The sequence below is a fragment of the Leptonotus elevatus genome, chromosome 6 (assembly GCF_054856555.1).
Source record: "Leptonotus elevatus isolate MCC_2025b chromosome 6, RoL_Lele_1.0, whole genome shotgun sequence".
Lineage (NCBI taxonomy): Eukaryota > Metazoa > Chordata > Actinopteri > Syngnathiformes > Syngnathidae > Leptonotus > Leptonotus elevatus.
Window position 1 is genome coordinate 23,164,704 of NC_141244.1, and position 24,386 is coordinate 23,189,089.

Sequence of the window (24,386 nt, forward strand, 5' to 3'; positions counted from 1 at the left end):
AACATGTAACAACAATTAAATAGAAACAGTTTGTGCATTATGATTCATTCATATGCTGCTCCTTGTGATGCGCAAACCTTGGCCACCAGAGAGCAGTATAATGCAAATGTACATACAAATGAAGGAGATAGAGACACAATCTCAAAAAGTTGCTATAACAGTAGTCATTTTTTTGCATAGGATAAAGCATATATGCCTATGAGTATCCTTAAACTGCAAATATGTGAATTATAAATTTGAGCAGAAGCACTGTATTTCTACTAAAGCTGTTTATTCACTTGTTATGAGTGTCACTTTTCGATGTTTACCTGTTGAATGGACAATCTCTTTTCATATATATTTATTTCACTTTAGGAATACATGGGATATTAATATCAGTGATGAAGCTCTTGCCTCTGTCCTAAAGTTACTGCAGTTAGGAAGGTTTTGTAGTCTACGTGTTGTTGTGTCTTCCCAATCCCCATAAACCTTCACCCTCAAGTTCTATTTATAGGCTGCACGGTGGGTCATGGGGCCTGCCTTCACTTCTGTGAAATGTAACTTGAACTTTAGAGCACCATCACTTTAGCACTTTCTTTTTTTCAACATTGCAGAAAAATAGTGGCGTGTACTTTTTAATCATGTCACCTCTTCCATGATATGTATTTAGACCAGGGGTGGGCAAACTTGTGCTCAAGGGCCTCATTATTTTTTTTCAAATGGACAGATGGGCCAAGTCATTCGTAGATTAAAGGTGAAAATGTCTATGTGAGATATTTTGGGGTTCTTAACTCATTCGCTGCCATTGACGGCTATCGACGTCAAAAATTCATTTGAACTATTTCTATTAGTTTAAAAAAAAATCCACTTTTGCTAACATGAGTATGAAAACCGAGGGAAAAAAATATTGTAAATTTAAAAGAGATATCAAATTTGTGATTAATCGTTAGTTAACTAGTGAAGTCATGTGATTAATTACAATTTAAAAAAAATGTAATCGCCTGACGGGCCTAATTTAAAAAATATATATTAAAAATAAGGGGTGGCGTTTAATCGTAATTAATTGCATGATAATTTTATAGCTGTTATTAATAAACAATAAAAAATATAGGTTTTCATAAAAAATGAAACAAAATGAAAAATTGTTAAACTAATAGAAATAGTTTAGATGAATTTTTGACGTCTATAGTCGTCAATGGCAGTGAATGAGTTAATATTATGGGCCAAGACCATACTTTGCCCACCCCTGATTTAAGACTATATTTTATTCCTAAAACTTGCATATTTGTCAATTTGTATGATTTTAAAAATGTATTTTCATATTACATTTAGAGCTGCTTTTGGCATACAGGGCTTCCAAATAAGAACAAATAAATCAAGGTTGACTCGAGTAATTTATTTTAGGTTATTGGTTTCACCAGATGAACTATTCAACTCCATGTCTGCAAAGTAAAAAGTACATATTCTGAAATGTACCTGAGTACAAAATTAAAAAGACATTATTACTGATTATTTTTATGTCATGTTTCCATAGCTTTGCTCTTGGTGAATGCCGGGTTTGATTGGTGATTTTTGCCTTCTTTGCAGCAGCAGTTTGATGTGTGACAGATTAGAAGATGTGATGGTGAGGTAAATTGCTTGAATCAGAGGATTGCCAACCATGATATAGGCACATAGCAGGTAAATTGATCCAAAAATGAACATAGTGGAAGTTTAGAGTAATGGATTAGCTTTGCTGATGCTCTGATTAATGGCAGAATGGGTAAACTTGCCGTTATGTTTTGCTAAAATACTAAAAGGCACCCCAACCAAACATTCCATACGTACCTGTGAGAAAATGTCCCTTTAAGTCGCTACAATGTCACAAAACAGTCTAACGACTTTGTACACTTTAACAAATCCACTCTTGTTTGCAAAGATTACGAAATGGTCCATTTAAACATTCTTAAAGAGCAAAGTGTACATGTATGTTTTCAAATTAAGGGAACAAAAGTAAAAATTCGTCATAAAATAAATACTCAAGTAAAGTACAGATACCTTAAACATCTACTTGAGTGAAGTAAAGAATAATTTGCAATTCGCCAGTCAAAAAAACAACCTTCAGTTCGCTTTGGGTGCGACGATCCGAATCACGGACCTGGAGTCAGTTTTTGTCCCCCTGTACGTGTGCGCCGCGTGGAGCCGTGATTGAACAAACCGATCTCAGATCAGTATCAGGTTTCTCCGCAACCGCGTCGTTAGAAACAAAGGGCGCGCAAATCTCCGTACTGTTGCGCGAGGCTGACGCACTTGCACCTGCTGCGGCCCTCCGGTTGGCTATCTCGCTCGTCGATTGGCACTTTAGCCCCGCCCCGCGCCTTTCGTCATTGGTCAGCGCCGTCATCGCTTTGATGCCATTCGTCATCGCTTCCGTGTCGTGCCAGTCAAGGGGCGGACGGCGCTCGCCGAGTCGTCAGGGTGGGTTCACGGCGCCCTTTGTAGCTTCCCATTGGCGTGTATCTTCGACCGGGCCCGAACTTTGGCTTCTGATTGGCGTTCGGACAGGAAGCGCGGTTCTGGGGTTGAAGCCTACCGCTTTGCCCTTTCGTCTGCCTCTCTCCGTCTACTTTATTCCGGAGCAGGACGTGTGTGTGTGTGGTGTATGTGCGGCTCCACTGGGCTTGAACGTTGCGATGATAAAAGACGCCTCTGCGGTAGGCTACACACCTATCCCAGAGCAAAAGAGCCAAGAAACATCCTGAAGGCTGTCCTCCGTGTACATTTAACCTTTTGGAGCGCAAGCTGAAGGTAAGAGTTTTGAATTGGAGTCTTAATTCAAGTTAAAATAGGAGCCGGTGTGAGAGACTTGAACGCCTCACATTCGTGTCTTGTAGCCGGCTAACGCTAGTTGAGTCTCAATACGGTGGCGTAAGAATGAACGTTGGTGGTGAGGCGTTCACGGGGCTTTTTTACCTTTGTTAAAACAAAGACGTGCCATGAAAAGGCTTTTTACAAAGGGAAAAGCCACCGGCTGACTATGACCATTTCATTACGCATTGCGACCGTTGTGAATTGCTGCGCTGTTAACGTTTCATAACGAGAGTCACAAAATGTAATATTGCACAGCTGTATGTCATTTTGGCTTGCACATGTCAGTTGGGGACAAAAAAGGGCCGTGGTCCGTGGTCATCCTTGCAATCGATCACCGAGGTGTGGTTTTGAGTGGGGGACGTTTTCAAGGGTCCCCCGCCACCACCGCAGAGGTGCGCTGTCTGTCTGTCTGTCTGTCTGTCTGTCTGTCTGCATGTCATTGTAATAGCAGCTTCATTACTACCCCTTACCTTTGTGATAAAATGCCTCATCATTCACCTTAAAGCCAAGAGGAGAAAGGCGTGTCCGGCTCCAAACCCTTACCAATTAAAATGTAATTGAATTCCCCTCATTATGTGACTATCTCAGCTCGCTAGCTATCTTGGAACCCCCCCCCCCCCATTTTTTTTTAATGTTTTAGCCTTCTTTTCCTGTGACGTGTCAGCAAAAAATGTTACAGGAGGTAAATTGCTTCCAAAAAGCTTATTTAAAAAAAATATATATATATATATATATATATTAAGACAATCGACTGTGGTTACCTAATTTACCTAATTTATTATTCTTGCCTTCTTCCTTTCTGACCTAACTTCATGTTCTTCCTTTTCGATCATTCCATTCTTGCTTCCAAAAATGGGATTCGAACACAGAACCTCGAACTGTGAGGCAGATGTGCTAGCACTGCAACCGTCACGCTGTCCTTGTTTTTAAGCTTTCCACCATTGATTACTTTTTATTTCCTTTTCCTATCTTAAAAAAAAAAAAAAGTGCCCCCTCAAACTACCCTCTCCCATTGGTGGATGACCTCAGTTTAGGTTGTTGTCGTTGGGCTGCAGCGTTTAGGATGTTGCTATGGGGGGGGGGGGGGGTAGCTGCTGGTGCTGGCTTGTCTATATGAGTGTCTCCATGTGACTGTGCAGTTGTGTGTGCGCGTGTGTGTGTAGGAACAGGACTAACAAGACGGAATTGTGGACAAATGAGTCCACATCTCCCACGCTCGCCGGGCTCACAAGAGGTTGCACATAACAAAGCGTTTATGATGACAGCTTTATGAAAATGGCCGCATTCCGTCACATGAGTTTCACTTTGTTAGGGTCTCTTGAAGCAAAAATTGACCAGGCTGATCATTTGTTACCATGAACCAGGCAGTGTTTTATTGCAATAATCCATACCGAAACATTGAGGTATTTATTTACGTACGCCACAGACTGTCGGTCACAACGCAGTGGTAATACTGTTGACAAAAAATTTAATGAATTCAGTGTACTTTATTGTGTGTCTTGAGACAGGATAAATAAAAAAAAGAAGACAGTTGAGAAACAGTGAAGTGAAGGCACGTTTGCAACATTTGTTGTTGGAAACGTTCCATGGGAATAAAAGGGAGTAAACCAGGAATTTAAATTACCAATGTTGGCTCTGAATAGGGAACTTGAATAAAGTTTGGAGGAAACTATATTCTACCAGAATCCTGATCAAAACAACCAAATGACATGCAGCTACCCTCCATTCCCATTTGATTCCCAAGTGTCTTAATTTGTAATCGTTCTCAAATTCCTCATCAGCGATTAGCTTGTATCTAATATTGTGTGATTACTTCTGCATATTTATTTTTTCAAAACAACATTTAAAAAAAACAACATCAGACATAATAATCTATTCTTTACAAATCAACCCGAAGTTATTTCATTGCCACTGACTTGGGTGGTGGTGGCTCTATTGTCTATTCCACACCCTGTCTCATTGTAACAGGTATGGTAGTGGCGGGGTTGCAAACTCTTTGCCTTGTCATCAACAAACACTGCAGGAAAAAAAAAAGAAAACGAAGCTTGAGCAAGACGCACGTCACGCACGGCAGGAATCAGGCTTGATGACATACCTGCCGCGGCTCGGAGACACCTAATAGTTGGCGCACACAAGCGTACGCATACGATACTGTAGGGCGGGTTCCATAGTCTGCATTTCTAATCGGCGAAAAGTATGCATTCTTTGAGTCGCTTGCTAAATTAATCATATGTAGGATTTTGTGCACACAATAGAAGTAGGTTATTTGAATGGGACAGGATTTTGCGGACTGCATGATGCAAGTCATTTGAAAGTCTCATGACACAAAGCATGTCATCATAATTGAAAAATGAACAAAGTAACTTAATTATCATAGGAGTCGGTGATTGTGCTCAAACTTTTAACTCTCAAGGAAGTCCGTCTTAATTTAAATGTAGCAGTGAATTACAGTAGGAACATTAAGTAAGTACAAATCTGGCTGATTTTATTTTACCATTAAAAAAAAAAAATTGTCATTCAATCCCAGGGTTTTTAATTTTTTTATTAAGAATCCAAATATTCAATCCCAATGTTATTCTGTCCTTTACAGTTTTTCAATTGGCTGGTTACCTCCATTTTTGAGATGCAAGCCATTGTCAACATTTCGAGCCATTCCCAATTGAAGTTTATGGTAAAAGTAAACATAAAACGCAGAACTACACCATTTAATCAAGGCTTGTTTCTTGTCTGCTTGGTTAATGCTAAAACACAATGCAAATGCCATAGACAGGCTAACAATACTAGCATCGCTTCATTAAAAAAAAAATACTGTATATTTTCTTTCTGGCATAAAAACAAAACAAAAATGTTGGCAAAAAAATAAAATACTCACTTAATTTGGAGATGACTTATGAGTAGGGGCTGACCAAATAATTGGTGGTCGATTCAATCAGCTGATACTAGGTCTTGAAAACTATCGGCAGATGAACCCCCCCCCCCCCCTATTTTTGCTGTTTTGTTTTCAAGTCAACCTGAGAATGTTATTTACAATAATATGTTCTATGCGGCCCCTCTAGTCTAAATATTGATCAATATTGCGTTTGAATGGATGGAATATGAGTTAAGCAGCAAAACCCACCGGTTTTTATCCATCTCGGGAGGCGGCCATTTTGTCACTTGCGTGCGACTGAAAATCTCATCAGTGGCTCAGGTAACATACAATCACGGCTCAGCTTCCTCAAAGAAATGAGCCATGATTGGTCGTTACCTGAGCCCTGAGCTACAAGTTACAAAATGGCCGCCTCCGGAGATGGAGAAAAACGGGCGAATTTTTTTCCAAAGTTTTTTCTCTTTAAATATTAAAGGACAAAGTATTGGAAAACAGTCAAATGTTATGCATGTAATTCACATCTTTATTGATGTGTTAAGGGACATAATGCGCATCGTCCTAACAAAATCCATATCGGTGCACGTTGTTGACCAAGCGGTAAATGGTCATTACGAGTCGTATAAACGGCGCAGCCCGTATTATAAAGCGTTATCAATCCTTGTGGCCTCATCAGAAAGTTTTCGAATGGTTGATTCTCACGAAACGACTACGTTGTCAGAACACATCTCGAATCTAACTGTCGAACCTTCCGCGCTCGTTTCACGCTCGTCACTTTGCGCCGCCGCCTCATCTTTCACAAAATAACGATCCAGAACGCCTTTGTCGCTGCACTTTTGCTTCCACCGAGCGAGCCTGCCCGAAAAAGAAATGATGACGTCTATTTTTTTTACTTGCCGTGCAACTTTTACCCTTCCGACTCTCCATCGCTCGTCGTCGTCCTCAGCTGTCATGTCAGTTCACTCACCCGTTCCTCCATCCCTGCCTTCTCCTTGATTTGTTCTGTCTTCCAATTAGGCCATCACTGGTCCACGCTCACATCGCATGCGGCCTGAATGCTTCTTGCCCGCTACTCGAACTGCTCTCTTTGGCTGGATTAACGCCACACGGCTCAAGTGACACAATTCCCCCAATGTTTTTTGTTCTCCCAAGTAGAACAAATCAGATACGCGTCCTGGTCGGCTGTTAACAATTGGATATGTGTATGTATATGTGATACGCGGCGGTGCCTCGACTTAACATAATGACTTAACTCATTCACTCCCAGCCATTTTCACTGAAGCAATCCCCTTCGCTCCCAACTGTTTTACTGGATTTTGACTGATTTTTCAAGGCCCACAGAATATTGTGTTCTATTGCTATAACACCATGGAACCTACCAAAAGAAAGATTAGAGTCTCTTCTTTCTGTTTCCATTTTGCAGCAATTAGCATTAGAATATTGCTAAGTTTCATCATTGTTCACAAATCTGTTGAGATCTTTGGGTAAATTGGCTTTTTTACAACATGGTCCTGGTTGATCTCTTATACTTTGCTGCCACCTGCTGGCCGTTTTTGTAATAACTACCATTGCTTCAACCGTTCTTTGCGGTTGAGAGGCTGCACCAAAGCCTTCTGTATGCTCTAGCATAAAAAAACAAACATAAAAACGTATAAATACATCTTTGGGACACTTAAAACATTAAAAATAGAACGGATTTATACGTTTTTGGGAGCAAATTAGTTAATTGTGAATAAAAATATTTCTGTCTTTCTGATGGACAATGTCTCAAATGGTCGCAGTGTAGTACTGGCAAGTAACACTTATTAGATGTCAGATTTTTTTTGTTTTTGCCTTAAAAGAATACTTGACTCATTGAGCCATTTTCAGCAGCAAAAGGTTTTTGTCCAAAATAAATTTGGTAACTTCATTATTTTTCATGTACGACTGTAAAATACAAATTTTTCCACTTGCTGTTGTCATGGCTCAGTTTCCTGACCAAACCCTGAAAACAGGTGAGCCATGTCATCTTCAGTCGACAGCAAGTGGAAAAAATATATTTTTTAAATGATTAGTTGTCGAAGAAAAATAATGAAGTTATCAAATTCATTCTGGACAAAATATTAACTTTTTACTGCTGAAAATAGCTCAATGAGTCAAGTATCCCTTTGAGTACCAATGACTGGTATCGGCATCCTACGTGAGTATCCGATACCTTGAAATAAGGCCGGTATCAGCTTGCTACCAATACATGCTTTGGTAATTGAAGTCGAAAAAGGACATTTTTGCTATATTCATAGTTAGTTTTAGAAAGGTAAGGTGTAGTTTCAGTTACCACTGCTTTACGTTTAAAAAAACAAACAAAAAAAACATTTATTTATTTTGTTTTATTAAGGACATTTTCCAATTTTAGTTTTAATAGTTTAGTTTTCATGAACTATAACAGTCTTGGCTCTGACTAATACCAATCAGATGACAGTAAAGTGCTGATTGTTGGGCCAGCTAGAATTTGGAAATCTGATTCAGTTGCTAATTCAGCCACATACAGCGGTACAAAATACTAGAATTCAGCTTGTGTGCGTCTTGATATTGTTCAGGGCAGCAGATTGCAATCATCCCTACTTACTTTCATCTCCGCCATCTCTTTTCTCACAGTGTCAGCATCATCATGGCCAGGCCGTTAGGGGTCGGCGCGAACGATGCCACCCGCTTCCTCACTTCGGGGGTGGTTCTGGTCTCCCCCACCAGCAAGACGCCCGTGTTCACCGCCGCCAGCCAGGCCGACTGGGCGGCCAAGCGTCTGGTGTGGGTGCCGTCAGACAAGCATGGCTTCGAGGTGAGTGGCTGTGAGAGAGAGAAAAAAAAACAAAGGGTTGTTTTTCTATCAGCGCCCAAGTTACGGCTGATTGATTAATCGATACAATCGATTATAGAGTTTTTAGGTCAGGTCGATTGAAGTTTTTTTTCTTAGCGGCCTCTGCACTTCAAAGCGCATTCCCACTGGCACGCACTGCTTACGCAACAATGGCGGCAAACACAGTGTTAGCGTATCCGTTTTGCCAGACGATTTTGCAGTGTCAGACAATGAGCAAAAAATAAATAATAATCCGCTGCCAAGTATGTTCAAAGGTTGTTGAAACCAAAAGCTGTCGCGCCTCCAGACTTACTCAACATTTGAAATGGAGACATACAGATTAAGGTGAAATGTTGCTCTGTGCCACGGATGTTGCCCATTCATACAGAGATTTTGTGATTTTGTGATCCACTTCTGTGGCGGAGGCAGCGTAGAGAATACACTTCCCAAGGCTGAGTAATTGAGCCGGCAATATCTCTTCATCACCGATACAAATGCCGCAACGTGGAGGTTTTTCAGTGTCGGGCTGGCGTTGTAACAGAAAGAGATTTTATGGAGGATGCCGTTTTGTTTACGCGGACAACATTAATATCATGCACCTTTTATTCGCAACACATTCAGTGACCGTTTTGATGTTACATATTAATCCGTAAGAAAACATTTGCGTTAATTGAGTGACGTTAAAGGGATACTTGAGCCATTGAGCCATTTTCAGACGTAAAAAGTGAGTATAGCATTATTTTTTTGTGTACAAGCAATGCCTTTAAAAAAAAAAAAATCCACTTGCTGTCGACTGCAGATGACATCACCTGTGCTAAGGAAGTAGGTAACGACCAATCATGGCTCGCCTGTTTTCTGGGTTAAGTCAGGAAACTGAGCCGTGATTGGTCGTTATCTACTTCCTTATCACAGGGATGTCATCTTCAGTCGACAGCAAGTGGAAAAATTGTTTTGAAAGATATTCATTCTACATGAAATTAATGACGTTATCAAATTCATTCAACAGTCAAGTATCGCTTTAAATTGTTACACTTTTTTTGTGTGTAAAATTTTAAGGATTGTGTTTAAAGAGATATTTCCTCTGCAAAGAACACTTATTTTCATATTATTTGGAAATAAATTGTAAATTAATACTGGAAAACACCGTATAAGATGTCTTTGGTTTCAGCGGAAATAAATGTCTCAAAAGGGGGGAACATTTTTGATTTGAATGTCATTTGCATTTGTCTTTGAGGGAAAAAATGCATTTAAATCTGAATTTGTATTTTGGTGGGGGCGGGGGAAATCTTGCGATTTTATTTTAAGGCCATATTGACAATGCTACATCCAAGCAGAAAGAACAAACGAGATGATTTTCATCTCGTGACATTCCAGTTGCCTACCGCAACAATCTTAATTCACAGTTGCCCCTGAGTGTACACCTTTAGGGTAGGGCGTGTCAAACAAGTGGGACCGAGCAGCAAAGGACGCATCTGCGTCTTGTGCCTGCTGTCACTTTTACAACTCATCTCATCATGCACGTGGCCTCCAGGACTAGTGGGTTTACTCGCTTTCCGCCATTATATCAATTAGTTCCAATTTGCGGAAATTGCCGCATCGTTGTGACGGCTGTTTGAATTTGACGTCGTTTCTCTTTTCGGCCAAACTAGTTTCATAGTAAACTGAATAGAACAATGCTCTCGATTCACATTCCCCATCGCGCAGACGCTGACTTCATTTTACAGTCACGACGAGAATGGCATTGCTGGACTAACACGCACGCACATTTTTTTACTCTACGTTCATATTCTCGGTTTGTACTTCCTATGTACGAGACAAGCGAGGCCCTTGTCTCTTTCTCTCACATCTGTGACTGCAATTTACACCAACGATGGATTTGAGTGATATGCTAGTGATTTTGTGATAAAGCTTAGAAACCTCAGGAATATGTACTTTGATGTGCGAAAATACGAGGATGTCGGTATGACACAAATTGCCCAAGATGGTCGCCTCAAGATGCTGCTATGAGAAACTAACCAGAGATGACAGATGTTAGATGAAAGACTGTTCCTTACAGTCGGGAGTTTTGGTAGTCCTGAAATGGAAAGAAACTTGAGAAGAAAAGTTGTGAGAATTAAGTCGCTGCAAGAATAATACCGTTATAGGGCTACAAGTATAATGCCCGTGGTGGAAAAAAATTTGATTACAAACAGTGTGGCGCAGTGAAAATTTGTTTTAAAAATAATTACTTCCAAGAATGCAGTTGTAGTATTACAAGAATTATGTAAAACTGCAAAGAAAATTTTTATGTTTTGAGAATAAACTCAGGAGAAAAATGTTATGTTGCTGCAATAAGATCAAAATGCTATGAGAATAATTGTTATAGTTTTATATATATATATATATATATATATATATATATATATATATATATATATATATATATATATATATATATATATATATATATATATATATATATGTATATTAAAAAAAAGAAGAAGAATAAGTACAATAACTCAAACTCTCACTTTTTGTGACTTGAGCTGCAGCAAATAATACGATATAAAAGCACCCTCATAATTTTGACATGTTAATAACACAACTTTCACTTCCTTCTGTGTCATGTCTCTGGAATTCTCTCACTGTTAGCGTTAGCCTGCTCAGTCACTCAGTCAAGGCTACCGTCCGTTACCGTGGCAACACACCAATTACACACACACACACACACACACAGCACAGCCATTCGAATTGACAGTTTCCTCTGCTTCACCATCTAGTGGCATCTAGGGGTAATCATTATAAACCTTTTTAAGGGGATGCCAGTTTCTCACGGAATTTTGTGTAGGGCACATCTGTCCTTGTTTTCAAGAAACGTTCCAATCGAACCTTTGATCTCCCTTTGGTCAGTCGGCCAGCATCAAGGAGGAGCGTGGCGACGAGGTGGAGGTGGAGCTGAGCGACAGCCAGAGGCTGCTGACGCTGTCCAGGGAGGAGGTGCAGCGGATGAACCCGCCGCGCTTCAGCAAAGTGGAGGACATGGCCGACCTCACCTGCCTCAATGAAGCCTCCGTGCTGCACAACCTGAGGGATAGATACTACTCAGGCTTGATCTATGTGAGCGCACCCAAACACATTATGCAACATACATACTCTGTGGACTAAGGTTTTGGGACACACCTCTTATTAATTAGCCAGTAAGGGATCTTCATATTCTCAATAGTCCGAATAAAGGTTTTAATTTTAAAAGAAACAAGATGGAAAATTGGGACGGATCCCTTTTGTAACAAAAAATACCACAAAAAAACAAGAACAAGACAGGTGATTGACAGCTGACAGAGCTTTGACCTTTCGAATAGAATCACCTACACTCACTTCAACATAGTTCCTTGGCACCAACGTGCCACAAGATGGTGCAAAAAAGTACTGCTTTTCTATTAGACAGGGCTTTGGCACCATCTTAGAGCTTTTCAGAAAGAGCATAAAAACTCTGAATATCTGTTTTTCAGCAAACAAAAAAAGTTTTTTTTTTTTAAAGTAGCACAAGTTATACATCATAAAAAAATTACTTGTAATGTTACAAGAGTAAAACTAATTTTGTGATTGGAAACAATAGTTTCATGTGGAAATGATCATTTATAATTATCATAATTACAATTATTTATAATTTATAATATAATTTCATTGTGGATTATAAAACTAAATCATATCAATCTTTTTGTATTTTTTTTAAATGTACAAAAGCGCAATTACTGGAAAAATATATATAGCACGAGGTCATGCTGTTGAATGATTTTGTTTAATTGTTACATTGCAAGTGTCTTGACTGCTTGCTGTCATTTATTTTGTTGATCAGGGGCAGATCTAAGTTTAGGCCGGGCCCTTTCTTATATCCTCTGCTCCCTTAAGTTCCCATAGACATGTTCCAAAAGTCTTCTGTAAGCTCTCCTAGCTGCAAAGGGCTGCCCAACGCCGTATTTGCTTTGATTACCACGTAATGGATAATCAATTACCGGGGATGTTCAAATGCATGCATATTGTCAACACTAGAGTCTGGTAGTATATTCGGCATCTGTAGCGTAACTGACATGGGATGATCAGTATACAAACTTGTTGATGCTATCGTTCCTTTCTGCTATGTCAAACATTGAGCAGTGCAAGGCGTCTGAATGGCTTCGGCATATAGAATGTGCTGTCAAGTAAAGGCATAAAGGCAATTAGTTTAGCTAATAAAGTGCATTAACGGAATGAATGATGGCCGGGGTAGTCCCACTGTAGCTGTCAAGCGAAAAAGATCTCAATCAATCCTGGGATGCATCCGCAGTCTCAAGTGATCGATTGAGTGCCTTAATGAAAGATGCCAGGCCCATGTGGGTGTTAGATTCCAGCCTAAGTAAACATGTAGCGAATGCCGCTGACATGCTTATTGGAATGTCTCCACAAATAATACCGCTGCGGTGGTTTCTGAAAAAAAAACCATTTGTATTTGTTGAGGTTATTGCGGCAGCTAAGTATCTAGTATCAGAATCAACCTGGCCCCGCCTCTTAACTCGTTCACTCCCAGCCATTTTCACTGAAGCAAACCCCTTTGCTCCCAGCTTTTTTACTGGATTTTGACAGATTTTGCAAGGCCCACAGAATATTGTGTTCTATTGCTATCAAAACATGGAACCTACCAAAAGGAAGATTAGAGTCTCTTCTTTCATCAGGGGAAAAATTGAGTTGTATCTGTTTCCGTTTTGCAGCAATTAGCATTAGAATATAGTAAATCTGTTGAAAAACTGACTGGGTAAAGAGCTTTTTTGCAACATAGCCCTGGTCGATCTCTTATACTCTGCTGCCACCTGCTGGTCGTTTTTCTTCTTCTTCTAATAACTACCATTGCTTTAAGTGATCTCTTCAGGTCAGAGGCTGCATCAATGGCTTCTCTATGCTCTAGCATAAAAAACATATTTTTGGGACAATGGCAATATTTAAAATAAAACGTTTTTATACGTTCTTGGGAGCAAATGAGTTAAAGGCCCATACATGTACGCCGACCTGACTATTTTCTGTTTTTGCAGACATATTCCGGGCTCTTCTGCGTGGTGGTGAACCCCTACAAGAACCTGCCCATCTACACCGAGACCATCGTGGAGATGTATCGGGGCAAGAAGCGCCACGAGATGCCGCCGCACATTTACGCCATATCTGAGGCGGCCTATCGGAGCATGCTGCAAGGTACTTAGCGCCGCTACCCTTGACCTCTGTGACAGCGGCGCAATCCCCCAGCATCCACAATCAGCTCGGCTCGACTGGAATGTGGTGCTAAATCGCGTGCGTGATCTTTGGCCGCGTAGCCACACCGTGGACGCGATTCCAGGGTGTGGTATTCCTGTCACTTATCGCCGTTATCAAAAGTGGATGTAAATTAGTTGATTGTGTATTTTTCCTGAAAGAAAGCACCAAGGAGTGGCATTGCTAGCTGCATACGAGGCACATTATTACTCAATCCTATGTTAACAAAAGTAAGGAGTAGAACGTTATAGATGTTGTTCAAATGCAGGGAGTTAAAATTAATTGTCTGAAAAATAAATACTCCGGTAAATATCAGATACTTGAAATATCTACTCAAGTACTGTAACAAAGTATTTAAGAGAGCGTTTCAAAGCAGGTGGATTGCGCAATAGCTCTGCGCCAGCGCGGCTTCCTGAGATAACAGGACGGGGCAGATCAGATTCTGGGTCTATGTGTTAGCCACCACCCTCAGGGTTGGCTGCAGGCGTGTTACTGCGGCGACAGAAACCAGTAGGACCAGTATGAATTCTTCCACGCTTGAACACATGAGAAATGTTTTAAAAAGCGGTTACGAGTAGCCCGGCTCCAAAAAAATGTCCGGCCGAAGGCTGCCAGGAGGAGAAAGTGGGCCCAGGACCTCTTTTGTGCTTCTCATTAGGTATGCAGAGGGTAGAACGCATAGTGAGGGAAGTTAACGTCACAGCAATTGGCCTGGATGAATCACACAGCCTATCTATCAATCATGAGGTGTGAAGCCGATAGGAGGCGTGCAGTCTTCAGATAGCATCTGGCATGTGGCAAATTCTGTTCTGCCCGTTGAAATGCCATCAATCATTTCCCGACCCACAAAAATGCCACCATTTTTTTTTTTGTTACGTGGGATGGATGGATGGATGGAAATTCACAGTTATTATACATACTGTAATATTCGTGTAATGGATGCGTGTCGTTAAGGGCCGTGGCCTAGTGCGTAATGTCATGGCATGGATTCGGGTTGCGGTTGGTCCACGTGTAAGCATCTGGGCGTGAGTGGTGGCACTATACACAAAAAAAAAATAAGTACAATCATAAATAACAACAACAAAAAATCATCTCCATACATCAGCTCGCTTCATATTAGTAATGTACCACCGCCCTTGTACTTTCAAACCGTCGTCACGTGCTGTACTTTTAGAAGAACGCATTCGCTTGTCAACTTCAGCTTTTGATTTATGACTAGGTGTGATGTCTGTCTTTTAACAATGTTTTTTTTTTTTTTTTGTCTTTCCATAGACCGAGAGGATCAGTCAATCCTGTGCACGTAAGTAGCCTATAGCTGCTGAATTTGTTTTGACTTCGGGAACTCTCAAGTGTGCGCCGTGTCAGTCATTAGTGTCAGACATGGTGCATGTTTAAAATGTTTTTCCTCTATTCCCAACCTTTAATGAGCCAAAGAACATATTTTATGTTAGACCACCCCAAAAAATAAATCACAAAAAGTAAAGTGAAACGAGAATCAAATTTTTTTACTCATTAAATATGAGTCTGTTTAATTGTACCCGTTGAATTGCACCTTCTGCCATGCACTGGAAGAAAATTGCATTCCAGCATGAATAGATGAACAAAGATGCATTATTTATAATGACATTAATGTGCAGCAACACGGCGGTTGGGAATCACTTCTCTCCTCTACACGCACATTTTTATTTTGCAATTTTTGAAAGCATGGATATCCACACGTCACCCTCTCTGCTTGCATCCATCGACTTTCTGTAGCGCTTGACTGCCATGTGATTTTAATGATAGATGATGATAATTACAAGTTGTCCCGATATGAGCATGTGATCAAAAAGTCACATCATTTTCAGATGATTGGTACGGGGTGAAAAGGATCAGATTAGTTTATTTTTCTCCATTTTTGAAGGTCACAAAGTGACAGAATAGTACAAATAGACTAGCAGTATCTCCACCCCCCCCCTTTTTTTTAATCACGCTATGTAATACATCTAAAGATATTTTTTTTCAGCTCTTTTTAAGAGCAACTTGTGTCTGCAGACCGCCACAGTGCTCTCTGAAGTGGGCGACATCTCCCGAAAAGCGGCACATTCCGTAGAGCGTGTGTTCGGAGGGAGACAGAAAAGGGTCTCAAGCTTTTGCGTTTGTCTGCAGCTCAGCTGTGGAAACATTTTGCTGACACGGCCGAAAGTCGGGGCAGCATGGTAAATTAGCGGTTAGCACGTCTGTCTCACACTTGTGAGATTTTGGGTTCGAATCTCAGCTCGGGCACTAATGACAAGCGTTATAGATGGATAGTGCAAAATGCGTATATTTCTGAACCCATATTGTACACGGCCTTCGGGAACCCCCCCCCCCCCGAAGTCTTAGATTTGGATTCTGTAAACTGATTAATAATGGGATTAATACTCTGTGTGTTCTCTGCCTTCCAGTTTGGGGTTGTATGTGTTTAAAGATGCAGTACTCCATTTTTGATAATTGTGGATATTGTGTTTCAGCGGCGAGTCGGGTGCAGGCAAAACCGAAAACACAAAGAAAGTCATTCAGTATCTGGCTCATGTCGCGTCCTCTCACAAGGGTGTGAATCCCAGGAGCAAAGATGCTTTACAGGTACGATGCAATTTTGTGCACTGTTTGAGTTTTCATGGATACTTCAAGGCGAGAAAATAGTGCTGTCGCATGCTCTGCTACACGATAGTGCTTACGACTGCGTTTCTTTTCTCTCTTTGAAATATGAGCACGCGTAAATTCACTCTTCAACCTCTCTTGTCATGATTTGAAAGTGACACATTGGATTACACCTCTCTCTCGCTTACTCATTCCTCCTTTGATTGCCTGCGTCTTCCTTCCTGTTCCTCTTTTCCTCTTCTCTTGTCTTTGCCCTGCCGCATGCTCAGATGGATGGCTCTCGCTCCTTAACCAGGGGCACCACTTTGGTGAACAAGGTGAGTCGCTCCTTCCCGCTGTCCTGCCCTGTGCTTTTTTTTTTTTTTCAACCTTCTTCTAACCAGCTGCCAACAGTAACTCCGACTAAGCAACAATGAATCATTCCTGTCGTGTTTGCATGTAACAAGACCTTTTAATTTCATATAATTTCTCTTGTCTTATTTGTCCTTTTTTTTGTCCCATTTCTGTATCCCATCCACGTGTTCACCTGCCCACCCTCATCACTCCACTTTTCTGCACAATTCCTCAGATTATGCAATATGTGAGTATGCACAAATTTTGGGGGGCTCAAATGGGAGGGTGACGGCATGTAGAATATTGCTTTCTTTAAACAACAATCATGTTAACTGATTGTTGTGCTCCGAATATGCCTGTACAAATGTAATTAACTGCTGAAGGGGAAGTCAACCCAAAATATATTTCTTGACAATAATATGTTCTATGCGGCCCCACTAGTCTAAATATGGTATTCTGGTTAATATTGCATTAGTGGAATATGAGTTGAGCAACTAAATCCAGCAATTTTTATGAATATCAGAAGGCGGCCATTTTGCCACTTACTGTCTAGTGAAAATGACATCACAGTTGCTCAGGTCTTAGGTAACAACCAATCACAGCTCAGCCTCAGAAAACAGGTGAGCTGTGATTGGTCGTTGCCTGAGCGACAGCAAGTGGCAAAATGAGATGGAAAAAAATGGATTGATTTTGCTTTATAAGTCATATTCCACAAATGTAGAAATAATCAAAAATCATGGTTTGACTAGTGAGGTCACATATAACATATTATTGTCAAGAAATGTTTAAGGTTGACTTTAAAGGTAAGTATTGGAGAGTGGTTTTAAGTGGGGTGCACATCGATTTGGTTACAAGATTGTGGCTTCATCTCTACTTGATGCACAGCCACAGATTTGGCCGGATAATCAGTATGTGTGTATGTACTCAGTTTAAGTAGAGTGAAAATCTCAGCCAAGGTTGATGATCCTAATTTGGATCGCAGCAACTTTCTTAATGTTTGTGATAGCTGGCTTTCTAGGTGAAATTTTAGGATGAATGTAAAATGAGTAGTGTATGATAAACACACATGCACAAGCCTGAGCTGGAGCATTCTGACTGTCACATGTGAAATCATTAAGGAAAACGTTAAATGTAATGGCTTCATCATTGACCTTTATGTCACTTGCATCACAAAATTTCAAGCGTTTTTGCATTAACAAAACAAAAAAAATGATGAAATCATAACTAAAAAGAGGTAAGAAATATACTGACCTTAGAGCAAGGGAGGTAGATGCAGTTCAAAACGTTTTGCATTTTAGTGTTTGATGAAGAGGACAAACATGGCCGCGTGGCTGATGGCTCCTTGATAAGCTTTGGACTGGCACTGCAAAACAGCCGCAGTAATGCAATGCAGCATGCGCGACGGAGCCAATATGAGCTGAAGATGCCCCCGTTTGCCCTGCAACTGTGCTTCTCAACTCATGAAAGACTATTGTTCTGACGAGTGTTGAGAACCGCTGTATTGTTTGTGAGAGAGTCGTGTGTGTGGGTGTGTGTGTGTGTGTGTGTGTGTGTGTGTGTGTGTGTGGGTGTGGGTGTGTGTGTGTAGTGGCTATTTTGGGCCATCCTTTTGTGTTGCTGCATTGGAAAGATGACTCATAGTTATTTTTAAGTCTTCAGATCCATTGTTAACACCAAAAAAAAAGATTACTATAAAAATCGCAGTTGTGTTTGAAGTTCAACTGATTTGTGTGTGTGTGTGTGTGTGTGTGTGTGTCTAGGGTGAGCTGGAGAAACAGCTGCTGCAAGCCAACCCCATACTGGAGGCCTTTGGTAACGCAAAAACCACCAAGAATGACAATTCTTCAAGATTTGTAAGATCTTTATATTTTTTTCCATTCTGACCCTCATTAGAGGGTTTTTTTCCCATTAAAAAAAAACATCTCTTTCCTTTAGGGTAAATTCATCCGCATCAATTTTGATGTGGCGGGCTACATTGTTGGTGCCAACATTGAGACCTGTATCCTTCTCACGTGAAGAGCGCCTCGGCCATTTTTTTTTTTTGTGGTGGGTCATGGTTGGAACAGATGAATGAAATGTCAATTAATTTCAATAGGTAAAATGGTTTTGACATGCAAGTAACCTGGGTTACAAGTTAAAGAATGATGATACTCATAAGTCAAGGTCAAGGCTGTTTGTCTTTGTGTCCTTTTTTGGGGGGGGTAAAAGACTATTGTCGTCCCTCCTTCCCTCTTCCTTCCCTGCTTACATGATATCAGCATGTGAACATCCTTGACTCGTAACCTTAAGACCTCCTGGAAAAGTCCCGGGCCACCCGTCAGGCCAAAGAAGAGCGGACATTCCACATCTTTTACCAGATGTTACATGGTGCTTCAGATGCAACTAAATGTGAGGATAAATCACCAACGACTTCTATTGCATTCATATAAAATTCAATGGCTGATCATGCATTTGCTAACTGGGCTTTTCAGCATCACCAAATTGAATCCACATTTTAATACAAGCCATATTACATCACAATTACAGCAACCATCAGCAGTGGAAAACCGATGTTATTCATTTATACTACTGGAAGCAGGGCACCCAAGAGAAAGGCATAGACTGTCTTTGTCACGGAACAAATAGTTTGAATTTATTTTGTAAATGTTGGTGAGCGCTTCTGATTCCCCACTGGTTAAACTCATCTCTTGATATCTTTTTGTCCACAGCTGACTTGCTCTTAGGAACTGCTGACGAGTACCGCTTTCTCAGTGGAGGTTCCATAGTTGTTCCTGGTCAGAGTGATGCAGAGAACTTCACCCAGACTATGGACTCCATGGCCATCATGGGCTTCAACCCAGACGAGCTGATGTGTAAATTGAGCTTAATGCAAGTCCATTTATTTGCATGCTCCAAACGACCTTGCCTGAACGTTGGCTTCCTCTTCTCAGCCATGCTGAAGGTGATCTCCGCCGTGCTCCAGTTTGGAAACATATCCTTCACGAAGGACAAGAACCACGATCAGGCGTCCATGCCTGACAACACGGCGGCTCAGAAACTGTGCCACCTGCTGGGCATCAACGTGCTGGAGTTCACCCGAGCCATCCTCACGCCGAGGATCAAAGTGGGTCGGGAGTATGTGCAGAAGGCCCAAACAAAAGAACAGGTATTGACGATTCACTAGAATGTCGCAAACGTCCCTCTGGGTGGCAAAACCTGAACGTGGGCGTGGTGGATATTCACTCATGAGATAGCAATTGTGAAATTCTGACTCATGTGTAATAGCAGGTAGCCATAGTCACTCACGTTCTGGCAAGTATCCTGCAACCTATTGCTTGCAAACGTTCCAAATTGGTCTACACTGACTTGACATGGAGACATTGATTACATTTCAAGTGAATCCAGCCGTTAACATTTTGTCTGTCTTCCTCCAGGCTGACTTTGCCGTTGAGGCCCTCGCCAAGGCAACATACGAGCGCCTGTTCAGGTGGTTGGTGCACAGAATCAACCGAGCTCTGGACCGCAGGCAGAGACAGGGAGCCTCCTTCATCGGCATCTTGGACATCGCCGGATTCGAGATCTTCCTGGTGGGTTTCTTATGCTAATTGTGTGCTTAATTCAGTTCAGAAAAAAAAAAACAGGACTTCCAAGTTCTCTTTTTTTCCATGCTGGAATGGATTAACGGCATTTCACTTGAGTGTCAGTGGGGAAAATAGATTTGATAGAGCGAAACCCAAATTTTTGTGATTAATCCATCCCAGAAAGTTGAAGAAAACAAATCGTACGATAACCTAAGGAATTGGGAATGATGTAAATCCAATGAATCCGTAGCAGAAGGTAGACACCCAAAAATACTAACAAAAAAATATTTTTAGAGAGAACAACTCATTTCACATAAAGTGTGTAAGTTTTAAACATGTTTCCCTAAAGAAGTGGACGAATGAACATTGGCCACTGTCTTCTCTTGCAGCTGAACTCCTTTGAGCAGTTGTGCATCAACTACACCAACGAGAAGCTGCAGCAGCTCTTCAACCACACCATGTTTATCCTGGAGCAAGAGGAGTACCAGCGAGAAGGCATCGAGTGGAACTTTATCGACTTTGGCCTCGACTTGCAGCCGTGCATTGATCTCATTGAAAGACCGGTACGGTCACCTTGATGGAACAACTACGATCAAATGCACCTCTATTTGTATACACATCTGCAGATACACAACTATTTGTATACAAGCAGTCAGAAAATCTATTTTTTTGCGACTAGGCCCACCCGCCTGGTGTTCTGGCCCTGTTGGATGAAGAGTGCTGGTTCCCTCGAGCTACGGACCAGTCATTTGTAGAAAAGCTGACCAGCCAGCAAGGCGGCCATCCCAAATTCTTCAAATCCAAGCAGCCGCGCGGCGAGGCCGACTTTTCTATCATCCACTACGCTGGCAAGGTGTCCATTAACTTAAAACGAAAGAAGAAACGGCAGACGGTACAATACCGTGTCTTACTTCTTCTTTTTTTCTGGATTCCGCGCCATTAGGTTGACTACAAGGCCAATGACTGGTTGGTAAAGAACATGGACCCCCTGAACGACAACGTGGCGTCTCTCCTCCACCAGTCATCTGACCATTTTGTCTCCGAGTTGTGGAAGGAGGGTGAGAATTTTGCCCTAATGTCCTTTACATGCATTCAACGTGTGTTAATGATTTTTGTCACCCTTTCTCCTCAAAGCCCTCACTCAAATTTGATAAATAAATTAACCTCTATTAACTTAATATTTTCTCTCCTTTTTTTTTTTTATCTTGCATCATGCCTTCACTGTCTCTCTTCCTTCACGTTCTCTGCTCTGTTAACTCAATCTTTTCTGATCTTTTTTTCCTCCATTCCTGGTTTGGACTCCTCCTTTCCCTCATTGCTTTCCTGCATCCCACCTCAGATATTCAAACTCTACCTCGTGTCTACTTCTTTGACTCCTATACCACACTGCAGGCAAATGGCTCCGACAGTAGGTTTCCTCTGCACCACTGTGTGTGTCCTGCATGAACCCGTCAACTCTACTTTGTTGTTTCTGTCTGCCTGTGTCTCTTCGTGTAAATACAGTGAACCTCCAGGATACGTTTTCAACTCACCTAGTGAAATTATGCAACAAGACCTTATAAATGATGCTTAACAGTTTACTAAAAAATACACTTTTTACCTTTAAAGTATTTTTGGTGGCTGTTCTCACTCCCTTTACTGTAGGAAAAGGGAGATTATAGTATAAAATTACTTGTGGAAAAGAGGCAGAGCGTGTTTGCTTCCCACGGTTTATTTGACACTCCCAGTTGAAATTGACTGTAAAACTGACACAAAAAAATACATTTGTACTTACCCGTATACCGTAAAAATAATTTCGCTTAATTTCTGATATAGCAGCGGTTCACTGTTTTGTGTTTTTTTTTTTTTTGTATTAGTGCTGCTTTCAAGTAGAGTGTACGTGTGTGATGTATTGTTTCCCACTTTTAGTGAAGCAACTCACCTGCAGTTTTTAGTAGTAATGTGTGACCTGTGTGACGATAGCATGCTCATTGTTTTAGACGCCAAAGCAACATTTGGGATCACACCTCACGTCATCAAGTCAGAGTTGAATACTAACCAAAGAAGGCAGCAATGTGATCCTGAATGAGCTCCAGAGATGCAAAAATATTGGCTTGCTAACATTCAAACATTATGCTAATGACATTGTGCCATTTTGTGTTTCTCTTTATTTGGTGCCTTTTTTTTTAAGGTCAAAGGTAGAAAATAAGCACTTTACAATTTTATGTCTACAAATAATTGTGGCTGTAAAGCAATATTTTTGCATCTAATGCATTTTAAATGAACACTATACTGTATTTCCTCAAATAGTAGCCTGTCGAGCCACAATTAGTCGTTGGGTGCGTCATCCACTTAAGACAAATAAACGCCTTCCTAAACGTAGACACTTGCATTCCGGTAAAAAAACAGGTAGTGCCTTAACTATGTCAGTTTGTAAACGTTCTTGTTAGTTATTGCTAAGGCCATTTGTCTCTCAGAAGGATTCGTGTGCAAATGAGTTCCCTGTGCTCTTTTTAAGATGATTTTCGATAATGTAATGATAGCTTCTTTAGTGACGAATAGCATTCCAGTAGACACTTAACATGTAATTGATCTACAGTGTTGTGTGTGTCCATGCTTATGTTTCGGTTGTGTTCACCTGCGGGTACACGTGACAGTAATTAAAATAGTAATTCGCCAACTATTTACTGGGGATAACACACCAAGCCCTGCCGCGAATAACGGAAAACTGCACCCAGATGTTGTCTTCTTAAAATGATTTTAGAATTGTCTATATTCAGATTTAAATATGCAAACTGCAAATGTTGATCCCAAAACAACAACTCCAGGCTACTATTTGCTCAAATACGGTATGTCCATCCTTCTGATAACATGCTTTGTGCAGTACTTTGGTAGGAGGTTTCTAGCTAATCATTAGTGCGGGAAATGTCTTAACTTTTCTCCACTGTCCGCTTTATGTCCAGTGGACCGCATCATAGGCCTGGATCAGGTGTCGTCATCAAATGAGAACAGCGGGCCGGTCGCCTTTGGCGCATCGGGTCTGAAGACCAAGAAGGGAATGTTTAGGACCGTGGGCCAGCTGTATAAAGAGTCCCTCGCCAAGCTGATGGCCACACTGAGAAATACCAACCCCAACTTCCTGCGCTGCATCATCCCCAACCATGAGAAGAGGGTGAGACGTCACATAGAATGGATAACAAGCTCTTGCATATGACCTAATTTTGTCATTATGACCCAAACACTATAAGTGGGGAAAATCTACTGTGGTCCTTTCATAAGATTTTGTAGAATCCTTAAAAAGAAACGATTTTTTTGGTCTTTTTTCTTTTTAAATCCTTCTTAAAACTGCTTTTTTCAGTGGTCTTCAAAAATATTTGTGTGATTCATCCGAACAAAACAGACCATAAAAACATTGAACTCTTATTTCTGTTCTCCTTATCTTGTTTTCAGGCTGGCAAGCTGGCACCACACTTAGTTTTGGACCAGCTAAGGTGCAACGGGGTCCTGGAGGGGATCCGTATCTGCCGTCAAGGCTTCCCCAACCGCATCCCGTTCCAGGAGTTCAGACAGAGGTGAGTGTGGTGATATTAGTTGTGTTTCTATTTGTATATCAGCCACTTCCCCCTCATACACGTGCGGCTCACTCCTGCTTAACCGCGCGCTAACTGAAATGTATCCTGCAGATATGAGATTCTGACTCCTAATGCTATTCCTCGCACCTTCATGGATGGAAAACAGGCGTCAGAACTTATGGTGAGTCGTTTTTCAACAGTGGTGGGACATGCATTTGTTATCCAGCCCATTATACATACTGATTCCAAATGCAGATTTTAATATCCTAATTTTACTCGTCAGATCAAAGCTTTGGAGCTGGATCCTAACCTGTTCCGTGTTGGCCAAAGCAAAGTGTTCTTCAGAGCCGGCGTGCTGGCTCACTTGGAGGAGGAGCGAGACTTAAAAATCACAGACACCATCATACGCTTCCAAAGTACAGCCAGAGGCTACCTTGCACGCAAGTAAGGAAAAGTAGCAGTGTGTAAACCAGGGCTGTCACATTTGGTATTTGTCCAAAGGACGGTTATAATAGTGAAATCACAAATAAGAGACA

General features: G+C 41.1%; 1 protein-coding gene across 8 annotated transcripts in view; it reads left to right on the forward strand.

Annotated features, from left to right (window-relative positions):
• The first annotated feature begins 2,447 nt into the window (after positions 1–2,447).
• Positions 2,448–24,386, forward strand: part of myh14 (myosin, heavy chain 14, non-muscle) — a 35,638-nt gene continuing 13,699 nt past the window's right edge. For 4 of the 8 annotated variants that reach the window (XM_086078481.1, XM_086078482.1, XM_086078488.1 and 1 more), the window contains exons 1-21: positions 2,448–2,766; positions 8,330–8,510; positions 11,418–11,624; positions 13,571–13,727; positions 15,057–15,084; positions 16,277–16,388; positions 16,676–16,723; positions 18,500–18,592; positions 18,675–18,738; positions 19,029–19,127; positions 19,448–19,591; positions 19,670–19,884; positions 20,153–20,305; positions 20,689–20,862; positions 20,979–21,152; positions 21,243–21,357; positions 21,639–21,707; positions 23,242–23,450; positions 23,729–23,850; positions 23,962–24,031; positions 24,134–24,294. In XM_086078481.1, the coding sequence (XP_085934607.1) occupies positions 8,343–8,510; positions 11,418–11,624; positions 13,571–13,727; positions 15,057–15,084; positions 16,277–16,388; positions 16,676–16,723; positions 18,500–18,592; positions 18,675–18,738; positions 19,029–19,127; positions 19,448–19,591; positions 19,670–19,884; positions 20,153–20,305; positions 20,689–20,862; positions 20,979–21,152; positions 21,243–21,357; positions 21,639–21,707; positions 23,242–23,450; positions 23,729–23,850; positions 23,962–24,031; positions 24,134–24,294 (2,582 nt within the window). In that variant the 5' untranslated portion in view covers positions 2,448–2,766; positions 8,330–8,342. Of the gene's footprint in view, positions 2,767–8,329; positions 8,511–11,417; positions 11,625–13,570; positions 13,728–15,056; positions 15,085–16,276; positions 16,389–16,675; positions 16,724–16,974; positions 16,987–18,499; positions 18,593–18,674; positions 18,739–19,028; positions 19,128–19,447; positions 19,592–19,669; positions 19,885–20,152; positions 20,306–20,688; positions 20,863–20,978; positions 21,153–21,242; positions 21,358–21,638; positions 21,708–23,241; positions 23,451–23,728; positions 23,851–23,961; positions 24,032–24,133; positions 24,295–24,386 lie in introns of all 8 variants that reach the window. The other 4 variants (XM_086078483.1, XM_086078484.1, XM_086078485.1 and 1 more) reach the window with 4 other exon arrangements.